Source organism: Schistocerca serialis, chromosome 4 (assembly GCF_023864345.2).
Source record: "Schistocerca serialis cubense isolate TAMUIC-IGC-003099 chromosome 4, iqSchSeri2.2, whole genome shotgun sequence".
Classification (NCBI taxonomy): Eukaryota; Metazoa; Arthropoda; class Insecta; order Orthoptera; family Acrididae; genus Schistocerca; species Schistocerca serialis.
Genome location: NC_064641.1, coordinates 19,029,556 through 19,054,592, shown reverse-complemented (window position 1 = coordinate 19,054,592; position 25,037 = coordinate 19,029,556). Strand labels below are relative to the sequence as shown.

The 25,037-nt window shown below is 39.2% G+C and overlaps 1 protein-coding gene and 1 non-coding gene across 3 annotated transcripts in view; both read right to left on the bottom strand.

Annotated features, from left to right (window-relative positions):
- Positions 1–372: 372 nt before the first annotated feature.
- The window catches only part of LOC126473532 (protein FAM135A), a 572,632-nt gene continuing 547,967 nt past the window's right edge, over positions 373–25,037 (bottom strand). For both annotated transcript variants that reach the window (XM_050100643.1, XM_050100644.1), the window contains 2 exons: positions 4,254–4,481; positions 373–3,909 (listed from right to left, as the gene is read on the bottom strand). In XM_050100643.1, the coding sequence (XP_049956600.1) occupies positions 3,704–3,909; positions 4,254–4,481 (434 nt within the window). In that variant the 3' untranslated portion in view covers positions 373–3,703. The remainder of the gene's footprint in view (positions 3,910–4,253; positions 4,482–25,037) is intronic.
- On the bottom strand, positions 13,373–13,447 carry Trnas-cga (transfer RNA serine (anticodon CGA)). Its single transcript has one exon. It is a non-coding gene; the product is annotated as a tRNA-Ser (tRNA).

The window sequence follows — 25,037 nt, the reverse complement described above, 5'->3', positions numbered from 1 at the left end:
ACTCTCTCTTTATTTTTATAATTTATTTTATCCAATGGGAGGTTAAGAATACTGTATTTCTAAAAATGGACTGACTTTCATACTTTTTATGTTGATACAATGTAATGGGATATATGCTGTATTTTTTATGTGGTACACGAACACCAGGTGTCAAATCAGTCATAATCCAGTGCCAAGATCCCTGAGAAATTGTGAAAAATATGAGGAGCATAAGAGTGACACACATCATAATACTTAGTTTACAATATTCTGTAAACTCACCTGTGATAAACTACTAAAAATGAGCAGTTTGAAATAAGTATGTGGGATACTTTTCCTCTTCATGTACAAGCTGATTTACAATTACTTTCTTGAGACAGTAATATGAGCATATAAAAATTATTCACGTATATTTGAGGCGTTTCACTGTTCTTACAAACAATAAATAATCAGTTCATTTATTAAACATTATAAAACATTTTGTAGGTGAAGATACACTTTATAGTCTTGTACACATTATTTAACAGTTACAAAGCTCTCAAAGCTTACTTATCTCTTTCAGTGGTGAAAACAGAGCAACAGTGCAGCAAAGTATGTTTAATGGGCTGTTTTCATTTTTGTTTTCGATATCACAATACTTGCCACAGAGCACAAAACTAGTGTGAATTGTTTAACATTTCTGCAAGATAAACTCTATTATCCATGTAACAGGTACAGTATATTCAGAGTTCTTCTCTGATTCTGTTTAATACTTTGGCATCCATACAATGAAGACACTAATACAGATTCATCAGCACCCATGAGTGAAATGACACTGTCATGTAACTAATTCACTCTAACAGTTATTGCTGGAAATGAACAAATAGTTGACTTAGTTCAAATAAAGCTATAACAAGCATGTTAAAGCTCCCAGATTTAGTCATTTAAAATATGTCACATAAATGATCATTTTCACTGTTTGTGATGGTTGCTGTCAGATGTGTCCAAAGAGAGAAACTGCACATTTCAAAGAAACATTCTTGCTTTAAAATACTAATAATATCAACATTGAAGCTGTTGTGTTACATTTTACACAAAATATGTGAAGCTGACAGTGGAAAGCTTTTGAGCAAGTATATGAGGAAAGACAAAGCTAATTAAATAAACTAAACTGTTGAGGAGCCACTAATATTGAAACAATTAGTTAAACCATATGACATTGATTTAGAATCTGCTAGAAATGCGTTTTGAAGCTTTCATTTTCTGTGATGTAGCCTGTACCCTTGGAGTAATCAAAGTGAAGGATTAAAATTCCTAAGTTGTTGCTCTCATGATCAGGGATACCAATAGTCTTAGTATGCAAGCTTTCTTTTTTTAATTTGATAAAAAAACAACAGATATCCATTGAGACATCTGCACTCTTATATATATCAAAATACAATTCTGATGCTTCAACAGGTTAAGGGAAACAATCACAGCAGTCTTTACATTGTACATAATGGAGTAAAATGTTTGCTAAACTGCTGCTCCTCCTTTGTCAAAATCTCAAGTTTAGTTTTCTAAAGATGATTTCAGTTATGGGATTTTAATAAGTTTTATGACAACTAACACTCTTTAATTTCACCCAGTTATTAAAGCCAGCTAAAATGTTAACAAAATCTGACAGTCTGACATTTTTTAAGATGCTAAATTAAGGATGCTAATGGGATGGAGAAAGTGTGGAGTGACTGATCATATGGAGATGAAATACAGAAAAGAAGGCGGTACAAGTTTTCCGACTGTGATCCTAAGGCATGCAAACAGAAGGCAAACGAACAATGTAATTTATTTATGTGTGCTTATGGTGGATAAAGGTGTTTGTTCATTTGCACACATTCAATATACTCTCACAGTGTGCTTACATCCATAATTTTTGTTATTTGTTATCTACATTTTTTTATATGCAGTTTTACAGAAATGCAGTTTTAATAATGTAAGATGAACCAAAGCACTAAGAGATGCACAATGTAAGTGTTTGAGAAAAATAGACTGGAGGAGTTTTTCTGTTACTTCTGATGCAATCAATGGTTAGCAAAGTTTGGAGATAGGAAGACTTGAATTGCTAAGACCATGGAAGACAATGGAAAAAGGTCATGTTATACCTGTCACATGCCACTTGTTCCAATACATCATGGAAATAATGAATTTCATTAAAAATAATCACACTGCAATTTCAGATTTCACTAACTGTTTGTCTGAAACACAAAATCATGACTGTTCAGTGACATTTATATTTTAAATCTGCATTATCAAATGAAATAAACCTGGGAGAGTCAACATGCACAGGTTACATTACACTCGCTAAATGAACATTTTAATACATATTTTATTTATCATAAACTGATGAGTCACTTTTAATTCAAACCTGATATCTATTTTCATGAAATACACTGTTTACAGATCACCAGTAATTAATGTACCTATATGTTGACACACTGTGAGCAATAAACCAACAGCTAATATTTGGAGGGACTCTTCATGAATCATACAGAACAGCCCTTCTTTTTTTTTTTAATTTCCTTTTAAAATTTTTATCAACACCATCTAACCACACTGTATATAAATGTACAGTACAAATAAGAATCAACATGTGTAGGTAAAGTAGACAAATACGACAATCGACAAAGTATACTCTTATATTACTAGCACTTGGTGTGAACATCAGTTAAAAACTGAGAACTGTTACTATACAATTTAGGTTTCAGATCTCATAGGGACTGAAAACATGAGCAAACAAATTGACATCGTTTGAACTTCATTATGGGGAGGGAAAAAAAAGTCGTAAGAACAAGAATAAACATGAATGTGTCACCTAATATGCTCAGCAACGAATATTACAACATACTTTGTAAGAAGTTTATGTTACCACACATTTTATAATTTTACAAACCATCCAGAATTTCTAACAACAATTTGCAAAAGATTATTAGTGTACAACACAGTCTACTCTTTGAAAGCTTTAAATATCTTAAAATTTTGGTGTATGTCCTTTCCTTTTTTCCCCATTTATTTGTGGCACCACAGCAAAACATGAACACAATTGTTCCAGAAGTAATATTATGAATATCAATGACTATTTTTAACGCCGATTTGAAATCCCCGTGGATTCAACAGCCTATCACATGTTACCTGATTGGTTAGATAAAATACAAACACAAGCCATATTACAATTGTTTTGGACACCGTTGCATGTGCACCGCTTAATGTATAACAACTCAAGTTGAAATCAAAATTTGCTTTCTGCCAGATAGCTACTTTGTAATTATATTTTTTTTCTTTTCAAGTATTTTATTAAAAGTCCTACCAGAATGCTGGTGCTTGTTCACAATTAGTTCCTTCATGTTTTGAAACACAACATGGCAGATTAATATAGTACAGATCAAACTGTGATTTAATTACTTGTATGAGGCATAGAAATTGCTGCTGGCAGTCAGAGCAGTAGGCAAGATCACACAATCAATATTACAGCTGCCATTATTAGTCCATTTCCAGACTTGTTTATAAAAACAATTGTGGGAAGGAACACTGAAACATTTTAAAGAAAATTCCAGTCCCAGTAGCAAATTCTCATTTTCCTCTAAGCTCGATAAAAGTTTCCCTCCCCAGTGGCAATGATTGTTATACACACAAAAAGGAATGTTGATAATCGGCTCTTCATATAATTCTGCATATAAATGCAGTTTCTTTCACGTATAAATTGTTAAGCTCATCTGAAATACTTGAGGCCTGTCACCACAAGGAACTTTTCAATAAAAAGTTCAGAATCTAACACAGCAATATGAGCAGCTCTGCCAATAAGAGAATTAGCCGTATTTGGCAGCGCATGGTGTACATCATAGCGAACAAAAGTTACTTCTGGTTTGCTGATAATGGGGTATAGGATGTTGTGCACCATCTCCCTGTAAGCAGCACCTGTGTAATGAAAAAAATGGATTATGTTAAGTAATGCAAGATTTTTCTAAAAAACTTAGAGCCAAATTATTTGTTTTTTAATTGAATCTGAATGTAATGTCTTACAGCAGTTCCACTACCTCTAAAGTCACAATTCTGCTTATAACACTAACTCAGCTGCAAAACATTTTATATAAAAAGTAAACTTTTTCAATTTATTTATGTACACTACAGTAAAACAAGATTAAAACTGCAGCTTTAACAGTAGAAAGAATGAAGCTCATCCATCAATGTTTCTGTATTGCCTTTGAGGGGAGAAACCAAAAGAAATAACAGAATTCGTACATACATTCTGATACACAAACCTTGAACTGATGTATCCTTAACAGCAGCCTTGCAAAGTTCTATTCGAGCCGAATGCAAAGGAACGTATCTATCTTGCGAAGATCCACACAATAAAATATTTCGGAAGTGGTGTAGGTTTGAGCGTTGACTTAAGCGGTACAGGAAAGTTTGACGCACATCAGCAGCATCACGTAATGCAAGTTGCAAGAGTGAACCAGATTTCTTCCACTTCTGCATAAACCACATCCCTGAAAGATTTTTTTTTTCAAAATTTCTAGTAATCAACACAATGATTTTTAATTTGGAATTATAAGTAAATGCATGAACATGTGAACTCATTTATTCATAAAAGGTTGTTTTTTAAAGGTAAGTACATCAGACCTACCGAAGTATAAAATCTACACCATGGATAAAATATGACAGAATTTAAGAGTTGAAAGCTGCAATCCCTTAGTGAATGCCACAATATAATAACAAAGCAAACATGGATTAAATATTCTTGACAGAAAATACTTATGTGCTGTACTGGTGCTCAAGACAATTCCATTTGAAAAAAACTTGAAAAGTATAATTCTGACAAGACCTATATGTTTGTTTTTCAAATTCCACTTGGCTAGTTCATACTTACTTCCCTAATAACAACATCCTTTTGGCCAGGGGAGGGAAGAGGTTTGTGTGTGCCAGGGAGGGAGAAACATGTGACTGATACGCTTATTATCTATTGGCAACAGCCTGTTGTAATTAGTGGCAGAACATAACTACAATATGCTGAAATTTAAATACAGCAACAGGACAAATAATATTAACCAAGTCATTGTCTTTCCACTGATGCTGGCTCTGATAAGCTGAAACATTATGACCACTGCCCACCGAGATACTGGATACCGTCTGGCGGTGATGTGTGCACATGACACAGTAACAAATTTATGTAAGCGGAGCAGGGGATTGCCCTAGCGAAGATTTGGGCTACAAAATGGGAAAATTCTTTGAGATAAGTGACTCTGGCACAGGGCACATTATTATTATGCAGAGTCTGTGACTGAATATCTTGAAAACAGTGAAGCTGGTTGAATGTTCATGTGCTAATGTCATCAGCACCTGTGGAAAAAGGTAGGAGGACAACAAAACTATCATTAGTTAGTAAATGGTTGGACATTCATGACTCTTCACAGAACGTATGGTTCAGAGGCTTGCCCGCTCTGTAAGAAGGATACAGGGTGACCTACGGCCTCTCTGCTAATAGAGCACAATGCTGGAGCATGTGTGAGTGCTTCAGAGCAGACTGTTCAATGTACATTTTTGAACATGGAGCTCTGCAGCAGACCTCCCCTAAGCGTTCACGTGTTGATACAATGAGATCATCAATTATGATTGCAGTGGGCATGGAATCATGGGGATCTGACCATGGATCCTGAAAACGTGACGGCTCTGTGGGTGAATCACATTTCTGCTTCACTAGTTCAAAGGTCATCTGCACAAACACAGTCATCAAAGTGAATGGCGGCTCAAAATGTGCACTGGCGGGAGCAGCATTATGCTGTGGGAGGCACGCTCCTGCACTTGCATGGGACCTGTGGTTCGTAATCAAAGGCACACTGACAGCTGCAAACCACCTGTAGCCCTTCATGTTTGACATCTTCCCCGACAACAGTGTCATCTTTCAGCAGTATAACTGTCTGTGTCTTGGAGCCAGAACTACTTTACAGTGGTTTAAGGAGCATTGTAGTGAACTCGCATTGATGTCCCAGCAACCAAATTCACCTGATGTAAATCCTATGGAACCCATCTGGCTTGCTACTAGCTGTCATCACCCAGGGTGCGAGTCAGCGGCCAGTTCCTTTCATCAGTTACATGATCTGTGCATGCCACATACCTCCACAAACCTACCAACAAACTGTTAGATCCCCGATATGCAGAATCAGTTGCATATTTTGTTCCAAAGACGGGCAAACAAGCTATTAAGGTGTTCATGTTTTGGCTCATCGGTGCATGTGGCATCTGCTGCTAACAACAATGCCTGGAGAACTAGACAGCGAAGCACTGATAATGAGATAACAATAAATAAAGTCACACTTAGTTCTGCAATGTCCCATAATTCTGCATCCAAAATATTTTGAAGTGTATACGAAACATCTGTAGATGATAAAATTTTGTACTTCACCCTTCACTTTATTGTCATCTATTTTGGTGCCAGTGTGATCAGTGGATTTAATGGATACTTTTAATCCACTGCCTGACCTTATGCATTACCAGTTCAGTATATGAGATTTTTACTTTCAAATTCACTGAAAATTTTTCACTTAACTGAAATGGGTGGCACAGCAGTTATGGTTAAGACACTGGACACAGATTTAGAGGAGAAAAGTTCAAGGTTCAAATCCCTGTGCCTGCTCATCCAGATGTAGCTTTCTTGCGAGTCCCCTAAACCACTTATAATGAATACCAGAACAGTTAAATTTGAAATGATCATGGTAGAAATGCAATACGAATATGTGCTTGAGGTTTCTTTGCTGTAACTGTAACTTCCTAATCCCCCCCCCCCCCCCCCCACACACACACACACCTTCTAGACACATAATTGCAGAATAAGAATCTCCAGAGAAAACATGACACTTTTCATTATATTTATATTAATCTTTCATTAGCTGCAGAAAACTTTCTTAAGGAACAAGAACCATTTTGGTTTCCATGATTGATTATATCAAAATGGAGTGGCTATCATATGGGTAATATTCTGAAACTTATATTTTAACTATATGATGAGAATATCAAAATATATATGCCTGGCAAAAACTGTGAGGGAACAGCAATGCCATGGAGGCTACAAGGAAGATGTGCTACTGTTCTCTCAATGTGACAAAGCGTACAATCACATGGTCAGTTCTAAAGTTCATATATGTAACCAGATTATCTTATAAAAATGGCATGTTACCTCCTCAGTAGAAAAAAAAAGGACAAAATAATTTCTTAGTGGTATCATATTTATTTTCAGTTACATCAGCAGCAACATATTGTCAAACCTGCTACTTGCTAAACATCAAAAGTTTAAGTCAAACTCAATTTGTCTTTGCTAATCATATAAGGATAAACAGACAACTGATATCGCTACCAGTGACAGCAGTGATTGAAAAGAGAAATATTTTTACCATCAATCTTTCCACATGCATAAGTACTCCAAAATCAAATACAAATGGCGGTATCAGCCATTATAGAGTTGGCCACACTTTCAAATACACACACACTGCCAGTTATGCTGCTGCATTTTCTACAATCCCCACTGTGGCATGGGAGTGCTGCCACAAATGATTATGGTGCCGCCAAACAGATGAAAGCGTTCCCTCTCCAGAGCTTCACAGTGGATTCACTTAAGTTTGAACATTCATGCATTGACACCATTTTTTGTGTTTGCTGGTTGAATAGCATTACAGACTTTCATAGTGGCCCTGGCTCATGACCTATTGAATAGTTATTGTATTGAAAACTGACTTACTTGGCACTGTGCAGTATCTGTATATGATTCGACATTCAAAGCTACTGTTAGCAACTGACGATGCAATTACAGCAAGAAAGTTAGGTATTATTTTTACTATCTGATATTAGATGTAGAATAAATTAATAACTGAATTCTCTGTTCATATTTAACAGCATCTGTTCCTCATTGCCGTATCCACTAAAGAACCACACAGCATGGAAGGAAGTTATAACAGACTTGCGATGAAGAAAAGGAAGTGGAATTATTTTCTGTGTGTATGCATACATTAAGCTGAAATACATAAGTTGAAATATTTCAAGTTCAGATATTTAAGGAATCTTGACAAACCAAGGAGAGCTACATCTAAGTGCTGAGCAGCATCTAACACCTCTAGTTCAGTTTCAGAATCAATGAACAACAGAACTGCTGTCAGCAGTTTGTTGCCTCATACAAGTGCAACCAGCCTAGCAGGGAAAGGCATCAGAAGCTAAAGAAGAAATTCACCTGCCGCCTCTGCCCTTCAGATAGTTTGATGAGACGAAGGGAACATGGAAAGAATACATAACACAGCTGCGTCAACATTTCAACAACTACAAGATCACAGGTGAATCACATCATGCATTCCTCTTTTCAAGTGCAGAAGTGTACACTTACCACCTCCTAGTGAAATTGTTTTCTATCAGTGCTCCCAAAACCAGTCCTACAAGATCATAATTGCAATATTAGATGGATTTTTTGAGAGAAAAATAAACGTTGCTGCTGAATAGAATACATTTTTCTGCTTGCAACGTCACACTGATCAGTCCTATAAAGAATGGATTGCCAATCTGCAGGGCATGACTATAGACTGTAAATTCAATTGTGTCTTGTGGCACAACTTATCAGGATGAAGCACTTCATGATGCCACTATTCAGAACCCAACAGATCAGAGACTGAGGGCTGAAATTCTAAAGTGTCACACTTTTAGCCTAATTGAAGTGCTTAAAGTTATCGATGTACAAAAATCAAACAATGGAAAATCCAGGATGGAATGTAACAATATTACAAAACGGAAAGTTGCTATTCACCATATAGCAGAGATTCTGAGTCACAGATAGGCACAACATAGAGACTGCAAAAAAAAAAAAAATATTCGGCCAGTAAGGTCTGTCTCAGAAATAGAAAAAAAAACACACACACACACACACACACACAACTGCAGTCTCAGGCAACTGAACCCTGAGTGTGGCTTCGGTTCAATTGCCTGAGACTGCAGTCCTGTGTGTGAGAGTTGCATTTGTGTGTGTGTGTGTGTGTGTGTGTGTGTGTGTGTGTGTGTGTTTGTGATGTATTTTTGATGAAGGCCTTAGTGGATAAAAGCTTTATTTGTGAGTCTTTTTGTTGTGCCTATCTGCGACTCAGTATCTCCGCTATATGGCGATGCACATAAAGTTCAAGATTTAACCGAATAAGATTTCTGTCTGAAACTTCCTGGCAGATTAAAACTGTGTGCCGCACTGAGACTCGAACTCGGGACATTTGCCTTTCGCGGGCAAGTGCTCTACCATCTGAGCTACCTGAGCACGACTCACCCCTGTCCTCACAGCTTTACTTCTGCCAGTACCTCGTCTCCTACCTTCCAAACTTTACAGAAGCTCTCCTGTGAGCGTTGCAGAACTAGCACTCCTGAGAGAAAGGAGTCAAATTACCCATATGAACTTCTGTAGTGCCCAACAGCACAACACGCAAATGGCGACACATTGTCTCATTTACCGGTCAGCAGATGTGCAGTGTTCAGTCCATCAGAAGCATCTTGTTTACATATCGATTCTTCTGATTTGGAAGCACTGCATTCTTTTCCTATTGAGTCAAGAGGGTCTGTACACACCATGGAGCATGAACAATCACTACAATTGCTGAAGGGTTACATTTGCAAAGGTTGGCCACACTCTCAGAAATGTGTTCCCGATCCCTCAGTGTGAAGATTCTATGTCACTTCAGCAGTTTATCTCTTCTGAATGATGTGATTTTGCTTCACACACCTAACAAAAAGAAAAGTGTGTCAATCCTCACCTCGGTGCAAAAGCATGACTTACATCTTCTACATACAGATCTTTGGGGAAAGTCTGCACTAAGCAACTGTCATGCCAACATTGTAAGTGGCTTGTTTTATATAAGCAAATAGAAGTGTGACAGCACAATGTAAAACTTGCACAGTCAGGCCACTCAGCACCAGGAATTTTTCTTCTTGCCACATTCTGATACTCCATGGCAAAGCATCCATATAGACTTTGCTGGCAGCTTTTGGCAAACACATTGATTAATTATTGCCAATGCCTATACCAAAAACCCTTTTCTTATACCAGTACGTTTGATGAATGCTGCCAGCACTATCAAGGTGCTTGCTTCTGTATTTTCTCTCGAAGGCTTGCCATAAATAATTAATTGTTTCTGACAATGGATCTTCTTTTACTTCCAAGGAGTTTGCACAATTTTGCAAACACAATGGAATAAAGCACGTTAGGTCAGCACCATTCTTGCCACAGTCTAATGGTGAGGCCGAATAGCATGTCAGGACAGCATTAATCTTGCCACAGTCTAATGGCAAGGCAGAACATTTTGTTTGAATGTTCAATACACAAATGTCAAAACTTCGAGCTTCATATTCAAACAAAGATGCCTTACTGAAGTTTCCGAGTTCATATCGTAACTTGCCTGCTCCTGACATTTTGCCGGCAGAACATTTGCATGCGACATGCCATCGGATTTCACTGCATTTGCTTCATCCTTACTGCTCTGCTCCAGCTTCAGACTTCACTACAAAATTTCACCCGAACATCGCAATTCAATATCGAATATACAATAATAAACATTTACGGAAACTCGGCATTGTTCTCAGATCGGCTGGCAGAGTGCAATTTACTATTCGTGGCAGCACAGGCATGCATCAGTGCCACCAAAATCAGCTACAGCTCCGCGAATGCAGTGATCCTGCAGTAGATCAAACTGTTTCAGATTTCTTCGTTGCACAACGTCTGGCGGCCGTGTAGCAGTCACACCTGTCTGCCGCAATGCAGCCTCCTATACAGCTTACCACACGGGTGCATCCACCCGCGGCCATCTCACAAATGGAAGTCTCCATCTGCCCACCTGTGACACTGTTGCCGCCAACGCTGTAGGTCGCCTCTCCCATAGACACCGATGGCGTCACTGTCAGCTAGTCGCCAGCAACCTCAGTAGCACCCTGTGCCTGGTTTTCCTTGGCAGTTTCCCTGTTTCTTGTAAGACGCAAATGTCAGAACACGAGTTTATCTGCTCTGCCCCCATCCAAGCAACCAGCTTCATCATCCAGGCCTCCCCCTCTTACTTCCATGGTGGACAGGGAAGGATGTGGAATCAGTCGCTATGTGGTCGGGCACACTTTCAAATACGCACGCCACCAGATACGCCGCTGCATTTTCTACAGCCACCACTGCGGCACAAAGGTGCTGCTGTGAATGTTTATGCTGCTGCCAATGAGATGCAAGCATGTTTCAACATTCAAAGCTGCTGTTAGCAACTGATGCCACGACTATGGCAATAATGATATGTATTAGTTTTGCTACTTCATATTAGAAGCAGAATAAATTAATATCTGAAATCTTTGTTCACGACAAGCATCTATCTGTTCCTCACTCCTGTATGCACTAAACAATCACAGAGCATGCAAGGAAGTTATAATGCACACAATATTAGCAAAAGCATAGACTGCTAGAATGTAATTTTTACGGTGAGTAGCAATCTATCCTCTTCCTAATGCTGTTGACATTCCAATCTACTGATGGGATGTCAGCTGACTTCATGCTGCTCCAGAATGTTTATGGTCACTGCCAACATTAGCTACATTATCAATATTGTGTGGCATAATAGTAATTAGCCATTGTTAATATAGTACTGATCCACATGTGGTGTTGTGCATAGTGATTGTTAATATTTTTTAACAAGAATGAGCAAAGAGGTTGTATGTGACCCTTCTAGCGGCTCTCCAATTGTAAGCTTCTGCTCCCAGCATCCTCCACTCAAGGTTAAGTGAAACTGTGCAATCAGTAGACTTTCCATTGTTTGACAATACAGTTTGCATTTAAAATAATAATGTGTATGTTACTGCTTTATTCCCATTTTAATTGGTTTGATTTTCTGTAGTATTTCAAATGTATTCACATTTTTCAGTCTGTAGTATTGGTGACATCTTGTTATTTTCAAAATTTACTACTAGTGGTTGTTAATAAGAAATCTGATAAATTTTACTTCTGATCTTGTCAGATAATGTCTGACAAAAACCTGAATTTGATTTGAAATCATTACATAAACACCCCCCACCCCATGAACCATGGACCTTGCCGTTGGTAGGGAGGTTTGCATACAGCAGCGATACAGATAGCTATACTGCAAGTGCAACCACAATGGAGGGGCATCTGTTGAGAGGCCAGACAAATACGTGGTCCCTGAAGAGGGGCAGCAGCCTTTTCAGTAGTTGCACGGGCAACAGTCTGGATGATTGACTCATCTGGCCTTGTAACATTAACCAAAACAGCCTTGCTGTGCTGGTACTGTGAACTGCTGAAAGCAAGAGGAAACTACAGCTGTAATTTTGCCCAAGGGCATGCAGCTTTACTGTATGGTTAAATGATGATAGCGTCCTCTCGTGTAAAATATTCCAGAGGTAAAATAGTCCCCCTTTCAGATCTCTGGGCATGGATTACTCAGGAGGACGTCATTATCAGGAGAAACAAAACTGGCATTCTACGGATCAGAGCATGGAATGTTATGTCCCTTAATCGGGCAGGTAGGTTAGAAAATTTAAAAGGGGAAATGGATAGGTTAAAGTTAGATATAATGAGAATTAGTGAAGTTCAGTGGTAGGAGGAACAAGACTTCTCGTCAGGTGAATACAGGGATATAAATACAAAATCAAGTAGGGGTAATGCAGAAGTAGATTTAATAATGAATAACAATTAGGAGTACAGGTAAGCTACTACGAACAGCATAGTGAAGGCATTATTGTAGCCAAGATAGACACAAAGCCCATCCCTACCACAACAGTACAAGTTTATATGCCAACTAGCGCTACAGACCACAAAGATATTGAAGAAATGTAAATGAGATAAAAGAAATTATTCAGATAGTGAAGGGAGAAAAAAAATTTAATAGTATGGGGGGCTGGAATTCAATAGTAGGAAAAGGAATAGAAGGAAAAGTAGTAGGTGAATATGGAATGGGGGTAAGGAATAAAGAGGAAGCCACCTGGTAGAACTTTGCACAAAGCATAACATAATCATAGCTAACACTTGGTTTAAGAATCATGAAAGAAGGTTATATATGTGGAAGAGGCCTGGAGACACTGGGAGGTTTCAGATAGATTATGTAATGGTAAGAGAGAGATTTTGGAACCAGATTTTAAATTGTCGGACATTTCCAATTCATGAACTGTAGATTAAAACTGAAGAAACTGGGAAAAGGTGGAAATTTAAGGAGACGGGACCTGGATAAACTGAAAGAACCTGAGGTTGTAGAGAGTTTCAGAGACAGAAATAGGGAATGACTAACAAGAACAGGGAAAATAAACAAAGTACATGAAGCCAGAATGAGATTTTCACTCTGCAGCGGAGTGTGCGCTGATATGAAACTTCCTGGGAGATTAAAACTGTGTGCCCGACCGAGACTCGAACTCGGGACCTTTGCCTTTCGCGGGCAAGCGCTCTACCAACTGAGCTACCGAAGCACGACTCACGCCCGGTCTCACAGCCTTACTTCTGCCAGTATCTCGTCTCCTACCTTCCAAACTTTACAGAAGCTCTCCTGCGAACCTTGCAGAACTAGCACTCCTGAAAGAAAGGATAATGCGGAGACATGGCTTAGCCACAGCCTGGGGGATGTTTCCAGAATGAGATTTTCACTCTGCAGCGGAGTGTGCGCTGATATGAAACTTCCTGGCAGATTAAAACTGTGTGCCCGACCGAGACTCGAACTCGGGACCTTTGCCTTTCGCGGGCAAGTGCTCTACCAACTGAGCTACCGAAGCACGACTCACGCCCGGTCTCACAACCTTACTTCTGCCAGTATCTCGTCTCCTACCTTCCAAACTTTACAGAAGCTCTCCTGCGAACCTTGCAAAACTAGCACTCCTGAAAGAAAGGATAATGCGGAGACATGGCTTAGCCACAGGCTGTGAGACCGGGCGTGAGTCGTGCTTCGGTAGCTCAGTTGTTAGAGCACTTGCCCGCGAAAGGCAAAGGTCCCGAGTTCGAGTCTCGGTCGGGCACACAGTTTTAATCTGCCAGGAAGTTTCATATCAGCGCACACTCTGCTGCAGAGTGAAAATCTCATTCTGGAAACATCCTCCAGGCTGTGGCTAAGCCATGTCTCCGCATTATCCTTTCTTTCAGGAGTGCTAGTTCTGCAAGGTTCGCAGGAGAGCTTCTGTAAAGTTTGGAAGGTAGGAGACGAGATACTGGCAGAAGTAAGGCTGTGAGACCGGGCGTGAGTCGTGCTTCGGTAGTTCAGTTGGTAGAGCACTTGCCCGCGAAAGGCAAAGGTCCCGAGTTCGAGTCTCGGTCGGGCACACAGTTTTAATCTGCCAGGAAGTTTCGAAGTACATGAAGAATAGGTAGATTTGAGAGATGAAATAGAGAAGGCAGCAGAGGATCAAGTAGGTAAAAAGATGAGGGCAGTAGAAATCCTTAACAGGTAAAAGAAGAGATATTTAATTTAATTGATGACAGGAGAAAATATAAAAATGCAGTAAATGAAGCATGGAAAATGGAATACAAAAGTCTCAAAAAAATGATATCGACATGAAGTGCAAAATGGCGAAGCAGGGATGGCTAGAGGACAAATGTAAGGATGCAGAGGCATATATCACTAGGGGTAAGATAGATACAGCCTACAGAAAAATTAGAGAGACCTTTGGAGAAAAGAGAACCACTTTCATGAATATCAAGAGCTCAGATGGAAAACCAGTTCTAAGTAAAGAAGGGAAAGCAGAAAGGTGGAAGGTGGAAGGAATATATGGAGGGTCTATACAAGGCCGATGTACTTGAGGGCAATATGAGAGATGAAAATGACGTAGATAAAGATGAAATGGGAGATATGATACTGTGTGAAGAGTTTTACAGAGCACTGAAAGATCTAAGTCAAAACAAGGCCCTGGGAGTAGACAACATTCTATTAGAACTACTGACAGCCTTGGGAGAGAAAGCCCTGACAAAGCTCTACCGACTGGTGAGTCAGGCAAAATACCCTCGGGCTTCAAGAAGAATATAATAATTCCAATCCCAAAGAAAGCAGGTGTTGACAGCTGTGAAAATTACTGAACTATGAGTTTAATAAGTCAAGGCTGCAAAATACACGAATTGGTAGAAGCCGACCTTGGGGAAGATCAGTTTGGATCCCTTAGAAATGTTGGAACACGTGAGGAAATACTGACCCTATGACTTAATTTAGAAGATAGATTAAGGAAAGACAAACCTACCTTTCTAGCATTTGTAGACTTAGAGAAAACTTTTGACAATGTTGACTGGAATACTCTCTTTCAAATTTTGAAGGTGGCAGGGCTAAAATTCAGGGAGCGAAAGGCTATTTACAATTTGTACAGAAACCAGATGGCAGTAGTAATATTCGAGGGGCATGAAAAAGAAGCAGTGGTTGGGAAGGTAGCGAGACAGGGTTGTAGCCTATCCCCAATGTTATTCAATCTATACATTGAGTAAGCAGTAAGGGAAACAAAAGAAAAATTTGGAGTAGGAATTAAAATCCATGGAGAAGAAGTAAAAACTTTGAGGTTTGCCGATGACATTGTAATTCTGTCAGAGACAGCAAAGGACCTTGAAGAGCAGCTGGACAGAATGGACAGCATATGGAAAGGAGGATATAAGATGAACATCAACAAAAGCAAAATGAGAATAATGGAATGTAGTGCTGATGCTGAGGGAATTAGATTAGGAGGGTTGAGTTGTTTGGGGGAGAGACCAAACAGCAAGGTCATTGGTCTCATCGGATTAGGGAAGGATGGGGAAGGAAGTTGGCCATGCTCTTTCAAAGGAACCATTCTGGCATTTGCCTGGAGCGATTTAGGGAAATCACGGAAAACCTAAATCAGGATGGCCGGACGTGGGATTGAAACGTCGTCCTCCCAAATGAGAGACGAATGTGCTGATCGCTGCACCACCTCAATCGGTGAATTAGATCAGGAAATAAGAAACTTAAAGTAGTAGATGAGTTTTGCTATTTGGGGAGCAAAAAAACTGATGATGGTCGAAGAAGGGAGGATATAAAATGCAGAATGGCAATGGCAAGAAAAGTGCTTCTGAAGAAGAGAAATTTGTTAACATCGAGTATAGATTCAAGTGTCAGGAAGTCTTTTCTCACAGTGTTTGTATGGAGTGTAGCCATTTGTGGATGTGGACCATGGACGATAAATTGTTTAGACAAGAAGAGAATAAAAGCTTTTGAAATGTGGTGCTACAGAAGAATGTTGAAGATTAGATGGGTAGATCGTGTAACTAATGAGGAGGTACTGAATAGAATTGGGGAGAAGAGGAATTTGTGGCACAACTTGTCTAGGAGAAGGAATCGGATGGTAGGACATGTTCTGAGGCACCAAGAGATCACCAATTTAGTAGTGGAGGGAAGCTGGAGGGTAAAGAGGGAGACTAAGAGATGAATACACTAAGCAGATTCAGAAGGATGTAGGGTGCAGTAGTTACTTGAAAATGAAGAAGCTTGCACAGGATAAAGTAGCATGGAGAGCTGCATCAAACCAATCTCTGGACTGAAGACCACAACAACAACAACAACAACATGAACACAAACAGAAAATAATGTTACTTGTAACAATTGTTATGTTGATTGAGCACTCATAAATAGCAGAATAACTATAGTTATGGGTTCAATGAGAAGACTGCAGTCGTTAGTAGTATAATTACTGTTCTAAGTATTTTTCGTGGTTACTAATATAAATGAAATTCTTACTGGAAACCACTATGCTGTCTAGAGGAAACGTGTATGCTGTAAATATTCCAAACATGCTCAGTACAACTCATCATCCTTGACAAATGGAATTCAATCTAGTCAGTCGTTAGTAAAATAGTCAATGCCCCTTTAAATTCAAATCCAAGTTAGAATTACTACAAATAAAGTCTTCATTTCTTTTGAAAAAGCACCTTTCCATAACTCATACACTGTATTGCTAAAAGAGTAAACTTTGTATTTTTTCCACTGCACACAAATTTGTTAAAAAGGTCATCAGTGATAAAATCTGTAAATATACCAAGTGCTGGTGTTGGCTGAATGCTCTCATGAAGCCTGAATCCACGATGTCCAACTTAACAGAAACTTGGTAAGATCACTTGCTTTATAAATTTTACAGTTACATGTGAAGGGCTGCACCATAATCACTTTTTTTTCTTCATGGTCAACTGTGGATTCACTAGGACTTATATCTCTGCAAACTGCACGAGTTTCTTCCTCCAAAAGCCAATTTTCAATACCATGTGACTCACCTGTTGCTTTGACACAACCTCAAACACATCCAAGAGAATGCCCAAGTTCACCATTGTGCAGACCCACGTTGTTAAATTGGATACCGCTGTGCATACCAGCTAATAACATACCCCAGTTAGACAGAAGCTAGCTTGGCAGAAAGATGGAGGGGCACTGGTTAACCTAGTGCAAGGAGTTGGATAAAATAGCCTCGGGCTGTAATATACTGTGTATCAACAGTCTAGATGACACACACACAAGGCTCCAAAGCATATTACCAATTGTCGAACCAAAATATGCTCAAAAGTGCTATATGTGAGCTTTATGTATGGACTATGAAAACAAACACTTCTGCTTCACACAGCTTCGCAGTGTCTCCAGGCATAGTCCTCCTTTTCAATTTGTAAATGGATAGGGCAGTAGTAGTTTTTCTGGACTGAATATATTGGATTTGTTTAGTCATCAGTCTTCTCACTGGTTTGGCACAACTTGCATATATTAGATATTAAACCTTAATTGTGTATGTGTAGTCTATATTCGTTTCATTTCATGTTACCTGGGACAGGTTCTTTTTCTCCTTGACCTGTAGGTGTACTAAAACATCATAATGCTGGTAAAGCTTTCAAAGCAGATATTGAATCTGAGTCAGTCTACAAACGTAATTATGCTTAGTATTTGTGAGATCACGTAATTCAACTTTTCAGTATATGAGGGACTGTAACTGGCTTTTTTAAGTTAATCCCTTGAGGTTAATATTTCAATTTTAGATATAAACAAAATTTAATATGTTTTTTGTTGATAATATTGTGATATATTTTTTAACATGCTTAGATAAGTATTATGCATCTGTTTTTTCTTTCTTTTTTGTGTATGTATCTACATTGTTATAGTTGTGTTGCAATTTAAGACATGCTCAAAATAATTAATAAAAGTGTAAACACAAAATATAAGCTTTGTACAGCATGTAATATTACTTACTTTATGAACCAAGTTTAGGGTGTTTGAAGTGTTTAGTTGGCACATTCAGCACAGAATACAAATAGTGAAAAAGGCAGACATAGAAATGGGAAACATTGATGAAAGTGTGAAAATCAGTAGTAACTATCGAAAGAGGAAGTGTAATCCACAGAACTGCATAAAGAAGTTGGGAAGAGGAAACCAAACAGTGTTGAAGAGCACAGTAATTATAAGGGTGTAATGAAAAGGGCAGAATCACAAGGTTCAGATTGTGCCTGTACGAGAAAATGCTTCGATATAGTACCTGAAAGTACACGGGACAAGTTGTTTCTTGACTTCTGGAATGTAAGTAACAACAATCTTCAAAATCCGTATATATTTCAAAGTGTTAATAGGAATAATGTCAAGTGGAGGTATACTGATGATACGGAGAGGAGTAGGGGTCAGATATTCACTATCTTTAAGATTACTGTAAGTGAAGCACACATTCGGATTTGTAAGAAAGCTTTTCTAGGAATTTTTGGTATAAGCACTGGATGCTTATCCCATGTGAATCAACAAGAGAATACATCTGGAACTTCGGTGATAAACTTTGTTTCATTACACAACAAAACACGTCATACATTCACAGTGATAAGATTTAAAAGCTTAATATTTTATTTAATGTGGATAACTGGGGGAGACATGACAATCACCTAAATAAATGACGCGAGGAGGACCACAGCTAATATAGTTTTCCTACACAGTCAAGTCACTACTCCAGGAAAAAGAATCCCAAAATGACATATCTGTGTGCAGATCTTAACATTGGCAAGACATATAGTCCTGATGAAGATAAGTGTGAAGACAGAAATAAAGGACATCTTAGCCTTGACATGTATCATAAGATATTGATCTGTTTTATGTTATTGGCTTTGCACAATCACATAGTGACACCTGTTAATTTTGTGATCACCTTAAGATACAAACTTCATCTGAAAAAAATGGTCAGAAAAAGAAATAACTAGAAGCAAATTGAACTTTAATGTTAAACAGGCACACACTGGCTATGAATATCTGAAAATAGACTCCGAATATTCAAAAACTAATAATTCTGTTATGGTCATTGCTTTTGACACACAACAATGTCTACCTACGCCCCACTTGTCAGTAGGAATTACGTTCTATAAACACCAGCTGTGGACATCTAACTTCTGCATGCATAATTTATCATCTAATAATTTTGAAATAATAGTTATGTGGCCAGAGGAAGTAGTTGGTATGGGGGTACACGACATTATTTCGTATCTTAGACAGTATATTACAGCATTGGTTCCTGACACTGTACATCACCTATTTGTGTGTTCATATTCCTGCTTTGACAAAATAAAAACTTCTCTTTTGTTAGCTTTTGGATGTACTTCACACAGTCGGGGAGATTTGAAGTGGAACCTAAATGTCTAGTGCTTGGTGCTATGCATTTACCCTTTGACTGTGATTTTGGGTTAACTGAGAAAGAGAAAAGACAGGTATCTTTTATTGTTGTTCCAGACCAGTGGATGGAACTTGTTAAAAAGAAGAAGAGTAAAGGAACCTTTCAATGTTTTAAAAATGAAAGGTAACATGTTTATTACTGTCAAGCCTCTTCTTGATAAGGTATGATGATGAGCAGTATCTGAATTTGGGCACAAGGTTTTATTACGTAAAATTACATGTTTGAAAATTATGAAAGCTGGCCCTTTTTAAGTTTTTTTTTAAATATGCTTATGGTAGTATTGAGAATTTTGATACTGTAGACATGGAGGGGGGCGGGGGGGGGGAGACAGGTAGGACTTACATTGTTAATGTCTCATTTTGCCTCAAATACAATACAATGGCCCAAGACTGATAAAACCTTCCAAGCTACAGGATTACAGCAATTACTAAATTACATTCCAGGAGTTACATTCTCTGAGAATATTAATGACGCTGCATGGTTTGATAACACTGATTGTTATCAATATGATTTTGAGTGTTTTTTTCAGAATAAACTCATTTACAACACATTAAGCATGGTATACAATATTAATGCTAGAAAAACACTTTTTGCTACCATCACAATGGTACCCTGAGGATTTGGATGTTTGATAGTGTACAAAACAAATCTTCACGTAATATTGTTCTTCTTTATTAATTATTATTATTTGTGTTAGGTTGCAAAGTAAAGGGTATGACAGATCAAGAACATTAACTGGTCCATTCTGTATGAATTTCTGTTAAAAAAAAAAGAATAAAATAATTTGATGTATTCTTCCAGTCTCATTTACAAAAACCCCTGTTCTCCATTTCTAAATACTGTGGGTTAGCCCTTTTTCCGCACCTGTCTTCAGTTACACACTAAAAAATAAAAGGAAAAAGCACTACAAAGGTATCAACAGAAAATGCAAAATTATAAACTTTGGTGGCTGATGGATGAATGTGTGATGCTCCAGCACAGTTTCACTGCACAGCTGGCAAGAATAGTAAACAGGAGACATGTTGATACCAAGGCATGATCTTTTCGCAAATTTCATTTCGTGTACTCAGATAGTAACCACGCCTCACAGACAGGTGCATGGGCACTCTATGCAGATGTCAGCATTTGAGAGAGGACATGTAGGCGGGCTCAAAGCAGCCAGTTGTAGTAGTCAGCAAATCACTCAACATTTGAACAGGAGCGATGCCACTATTCAGCGATGTTGGAAGGAATGGGTGAACGATGGCTGAACACAGCATCAAGAAGGAAGCAGTCGACCTAGAGAGACGACAAAACGTGAGGACTGAGAAATTGTCAGAGGGGCACCAGGAGCCCTGGATTCATCATTACCATTGAACTGATGTGCAACTGGTACTTCGGTGACCACGAGAACCATTAATAAGTGGCCCCCAGAAAGGAGAGGCTGAGCTCATGGTGCCCCTTGCATTGACTACCATTAACCTCTGCATGCCAATGAGCTGGTTTGCAGTGGTGTTGGGCACGTTTCGCCTAGAATCTCATCAACTGCAGTAGAACTATCTTTAGTGATGAACTGAGCCATGATGACCAGTGAAGATGCATCTGCAGACGCCACAGACAGCGGCCATATACCACTTTGATTATCACCTGACATATGGCCAAACAGCCAGGAGTCGTAGTCTGGGGGTGACATTTTAGCATGACCATTTTGGTTGTCATCCATGGCACCCTTCCAGCACTGCAGTTGTTGTTGTTGTCTTCAGTCCAGAGATTGGTTTGATGCAGCTCTCCATGCTACTCTATCCTGTGCAAGCTTCTTCATCTCCCAGTACCTACTGCAACCTACATCATTCTGAATCTGCTTAGTGTATTCATCTCTTGGTCTCCCTCTACAATTTTTACCCTCCACACTGCCCTCCAATACTAAATTGGTGATCCCTTGATGCCTCAGAACATGTCCTACCAACCGATCCCTTCTTCTAGTCAAGTTGTGCCACAAACTCCTCTTCTCCCCAGTCCTATTCAATACCTCCTCATTAGTCATGTGATCTACCCATCTAATCTTTAGCATTCTTCTGTAGCACCACATTTCGAAAGCTTCTAATCTCTTCTTGCCCAAACTATTTATTGTCCATCTTTGACTTCCATACATGTCCACACTCCATACAAATACTTTCACAAATAACTTCGTGACGCTTAAATCTATACTCGATGTTAACAAATTTCTCTTCTTCAGAAACGCTTTCCTTGCCATTGCCAGTCTACATTTTATATCCTCTCTTTTCAACCATCATCAGTTATTTTGCTCCCCAAAGAACTCCTTTACTACTTTAAGCGTCTCATTTCCTAATCTAATTCCCTCAGCATCACCCGACTTCATTCAACTACATTCCATTATCCTTGATTTGCCTTTGTTGATGTTCATCTTATATCCTCCTTTCAAGACACTATCCATTCCGTTCAACTGGTCTACCAAGTCCTTTGTTGTTTCTGACAGAATTACAATGTCATCGGTGAACATCAAAGTTTTTATTTCTTCTCCATGGATTTTAATATCTACTCCAAATTTTTCTTTTGTTTCCTTCACTGCTTGCTCAATATACAGATTAAATAACATCAGGGAGAGACTACAACCCTGTCTCACTCCCTTCCCAAACAATGCTTCTCTTTCATGTCCCTCAACTCTTATAACTGCCATCTGGTTTCTGTACAAATTGTAAATAGTCTTTCGCTCCCTATATTTCACCCTTGCCACGTTCAGGATTTGAAAGAGAGTATTCCAGTCAACATTGTCAAAAGTTTTCTCTAAGTCTACAAATGCTAGAAATGTAGATTTGCCTTTCCTTAATCTAGCTTCTAAGATAAGTCGTAGGATCAGTATTGCCTCATGTGTTCCGATATTTCTACGGCAAACTGATCTTCCCCGAGGTCAGCTTCTACTAGTTTTTCCATTCATCTGTAAATAATTCGCGTTAGTATTTTGCAGCCGTGGCTTATTTAACTGATAGTTCGGTAATTTTCACATCTGACAACACCTGCTTTCTTTGGGATTGGTATTATTATATTCTTCTTGAAGTCTGAGGGTATTTCGCCTGTCTCATACATTTTGCTCACCAGATGGTAGAGTTTTGTCAGGACTGGCTCTCCCAAGGCTGTCAGTAGTTCTAATGGAATGTTGTCTACTCCCGGGGCCTAGTTTCGACTCAGGTCTTTCAGTGCTCTGTCAAACTCGTCACGCAGTATCATATCTCCAATTTCATCTTTATCTACGTCCTCTTCCATTTCCATAATATTGTCCTCAAGTACATCGCCCTTGTATAGACCCTCTATATACTCCTTCCGCCTTTCTGCTTTCCCTTCTTTGCTTAGAACTGAGTATCCATCAAAGCTCTTGATATTCATGCAAGTGGTTCTCTTATCTCCAAAGGGCTCTTTAATTTTCCTGTAGGCAGTATCTATCTTACCCCTAGTGAGATGTGCCTCTACATCCTTACATTTGTCCTCTAGCCGTACCTACTTATCCATTTTGCACTTCCTGTCGATCTCATTTTTGATGATTTTGTATTTCTTTTTGCCTGCTCATTTACTGCATTTTTATATTTTCTCCTTTCATCAATTAAATTCAATATTTCTTCTGTTACCCAAGGATTTCTACTAGTCCTCGTCTTTTTACCTACTTGATCCTCTGCTGCCTTCACTACTTCATCCCTCAAAGCTACCCATTGTTCTTCTAGTGTATTTCTTTCCCCCATTCCTGTCAATTGTTCCCTTATGTGCTCCCTGAAACTCTGTACAACCTCTGGTTTAGTCCGTTTATCCAGGTCCCATCTCCTTAAATTCCCACCTTTTTGCAGTTTCTTCAGTTTTAATCTACAGCTCATAACCAATAGATTGTGGTCAGAGTCCACATCTGCCCCTGGAAATGTCTTACAGTTTAAAACCTGGTTCCTAAATCTCTGTCTTACCATTATATAATCTATCTGAAACCTGTCAGTATCTCCAGGCTTCTTCCACGTATACAACCTCCTTTTATGATTCTTGAACCAAGTGTTGGCTATGATTAAGTTGTGCTCTGTGCAAAATTCTACCAGGGGGCTTCCTCTTTCATTTCTTACCCCCAATCCATATTCACTTACTACGTTTCCTTCTCTCCCTTTTCCTACTGTCGAATTCCAGTCACCCATGACTATTAAATTTTCATCTCCCTTCACTGTCTGAGTAATTTCTTTTATTTCATCATACATTTCTTCAACTTCTTCGTCAACTGCAGAGCTAGTTGGCATATAAGCTTTTAGTACTGTGGTAGGCGTGGGCTTTGTATCTATCTTGGCCACCACAATAATGTGTTCACTATGCTGTTTGTAGTAGCTTACCCGCATTCCTATTTTCCTATTCTTTATTAAACCTACTCCTGCATTATCCCTATTTGATTTTGTGTTTATAACCCTGTAGTCACCTGACCAGAAGTCTCGTTCCACCTGCCACCGAACTTCACTAATTACCACTTTATCTTAACTTTAACCTATCCATTTCCCTTTTTAAATTTTCTAGCCTACCTGCCTGATTAAGTGATCTGATATTCCACCTCCGATCCGTAGAATGCCAGTTTTCTTTCTTCCGATAACTATGTCCTCCTGAGTAGATCCGTATGGGGGACTGTTTTACGTCCGGAATATTTTACCCAAGAGGATGCCATCATCATTTAACCTTACAGTAAAGCTGCATGCCCTCGGGAAAAATTACGGTTGTAGTTTCCCCTTGCTTTCAGCCGTTCGCAGTACCAGCACAGAAAGGCCATTTTGGTTAGTGTTACAAGGCCAGATCAGTCAATCATCCAGACTGTCGCCCCTGCAACTACTGAAAAGACTGCTGCCCCTCTTCAGGAACCACACGTTTGTCTGGCCTCTCAACAGATACCCCTCCGCTGTGGTTGCACCTACGGTACGGCTATCTGTATCGCTGAGGCACGCAAGCCTCCCCACCAACGGCACGGTCCATGGTTCATGGTCAATGATATTCCACACCATGTTTCGGTGTCTTTCATGGAAAGCCACCTGGGGCTTACGCACTTATCAGCCAGAACATTCTGACTACCTAAAAGATAGCCCACCTTTGGCATGGATAACAGTGGCGAAACATTGTGGCAGGGAAGCAATGAGGTCTTTGTAAGCCACTGGAGGGAGTTGGCACCACATCTGCATACAAAAGTCATCTAATTCCTGTAAATTCCAGGGGCAGAGGAGGAAGAGGGGGAGAGGAGGAGGAAGGGGGGGGGGGGGAGGAAAGGAGAGGGGGGGGGGGGGGGGGGGAGCGATGGGCTCTGACACCACAGAGGGTCACAATCCAGATGTGTTTATTTGGGTTCAGATTTGGCAAGTCAAACTTGCCACTGCGTTTCTCGAACCACTCCATCACACACCCAG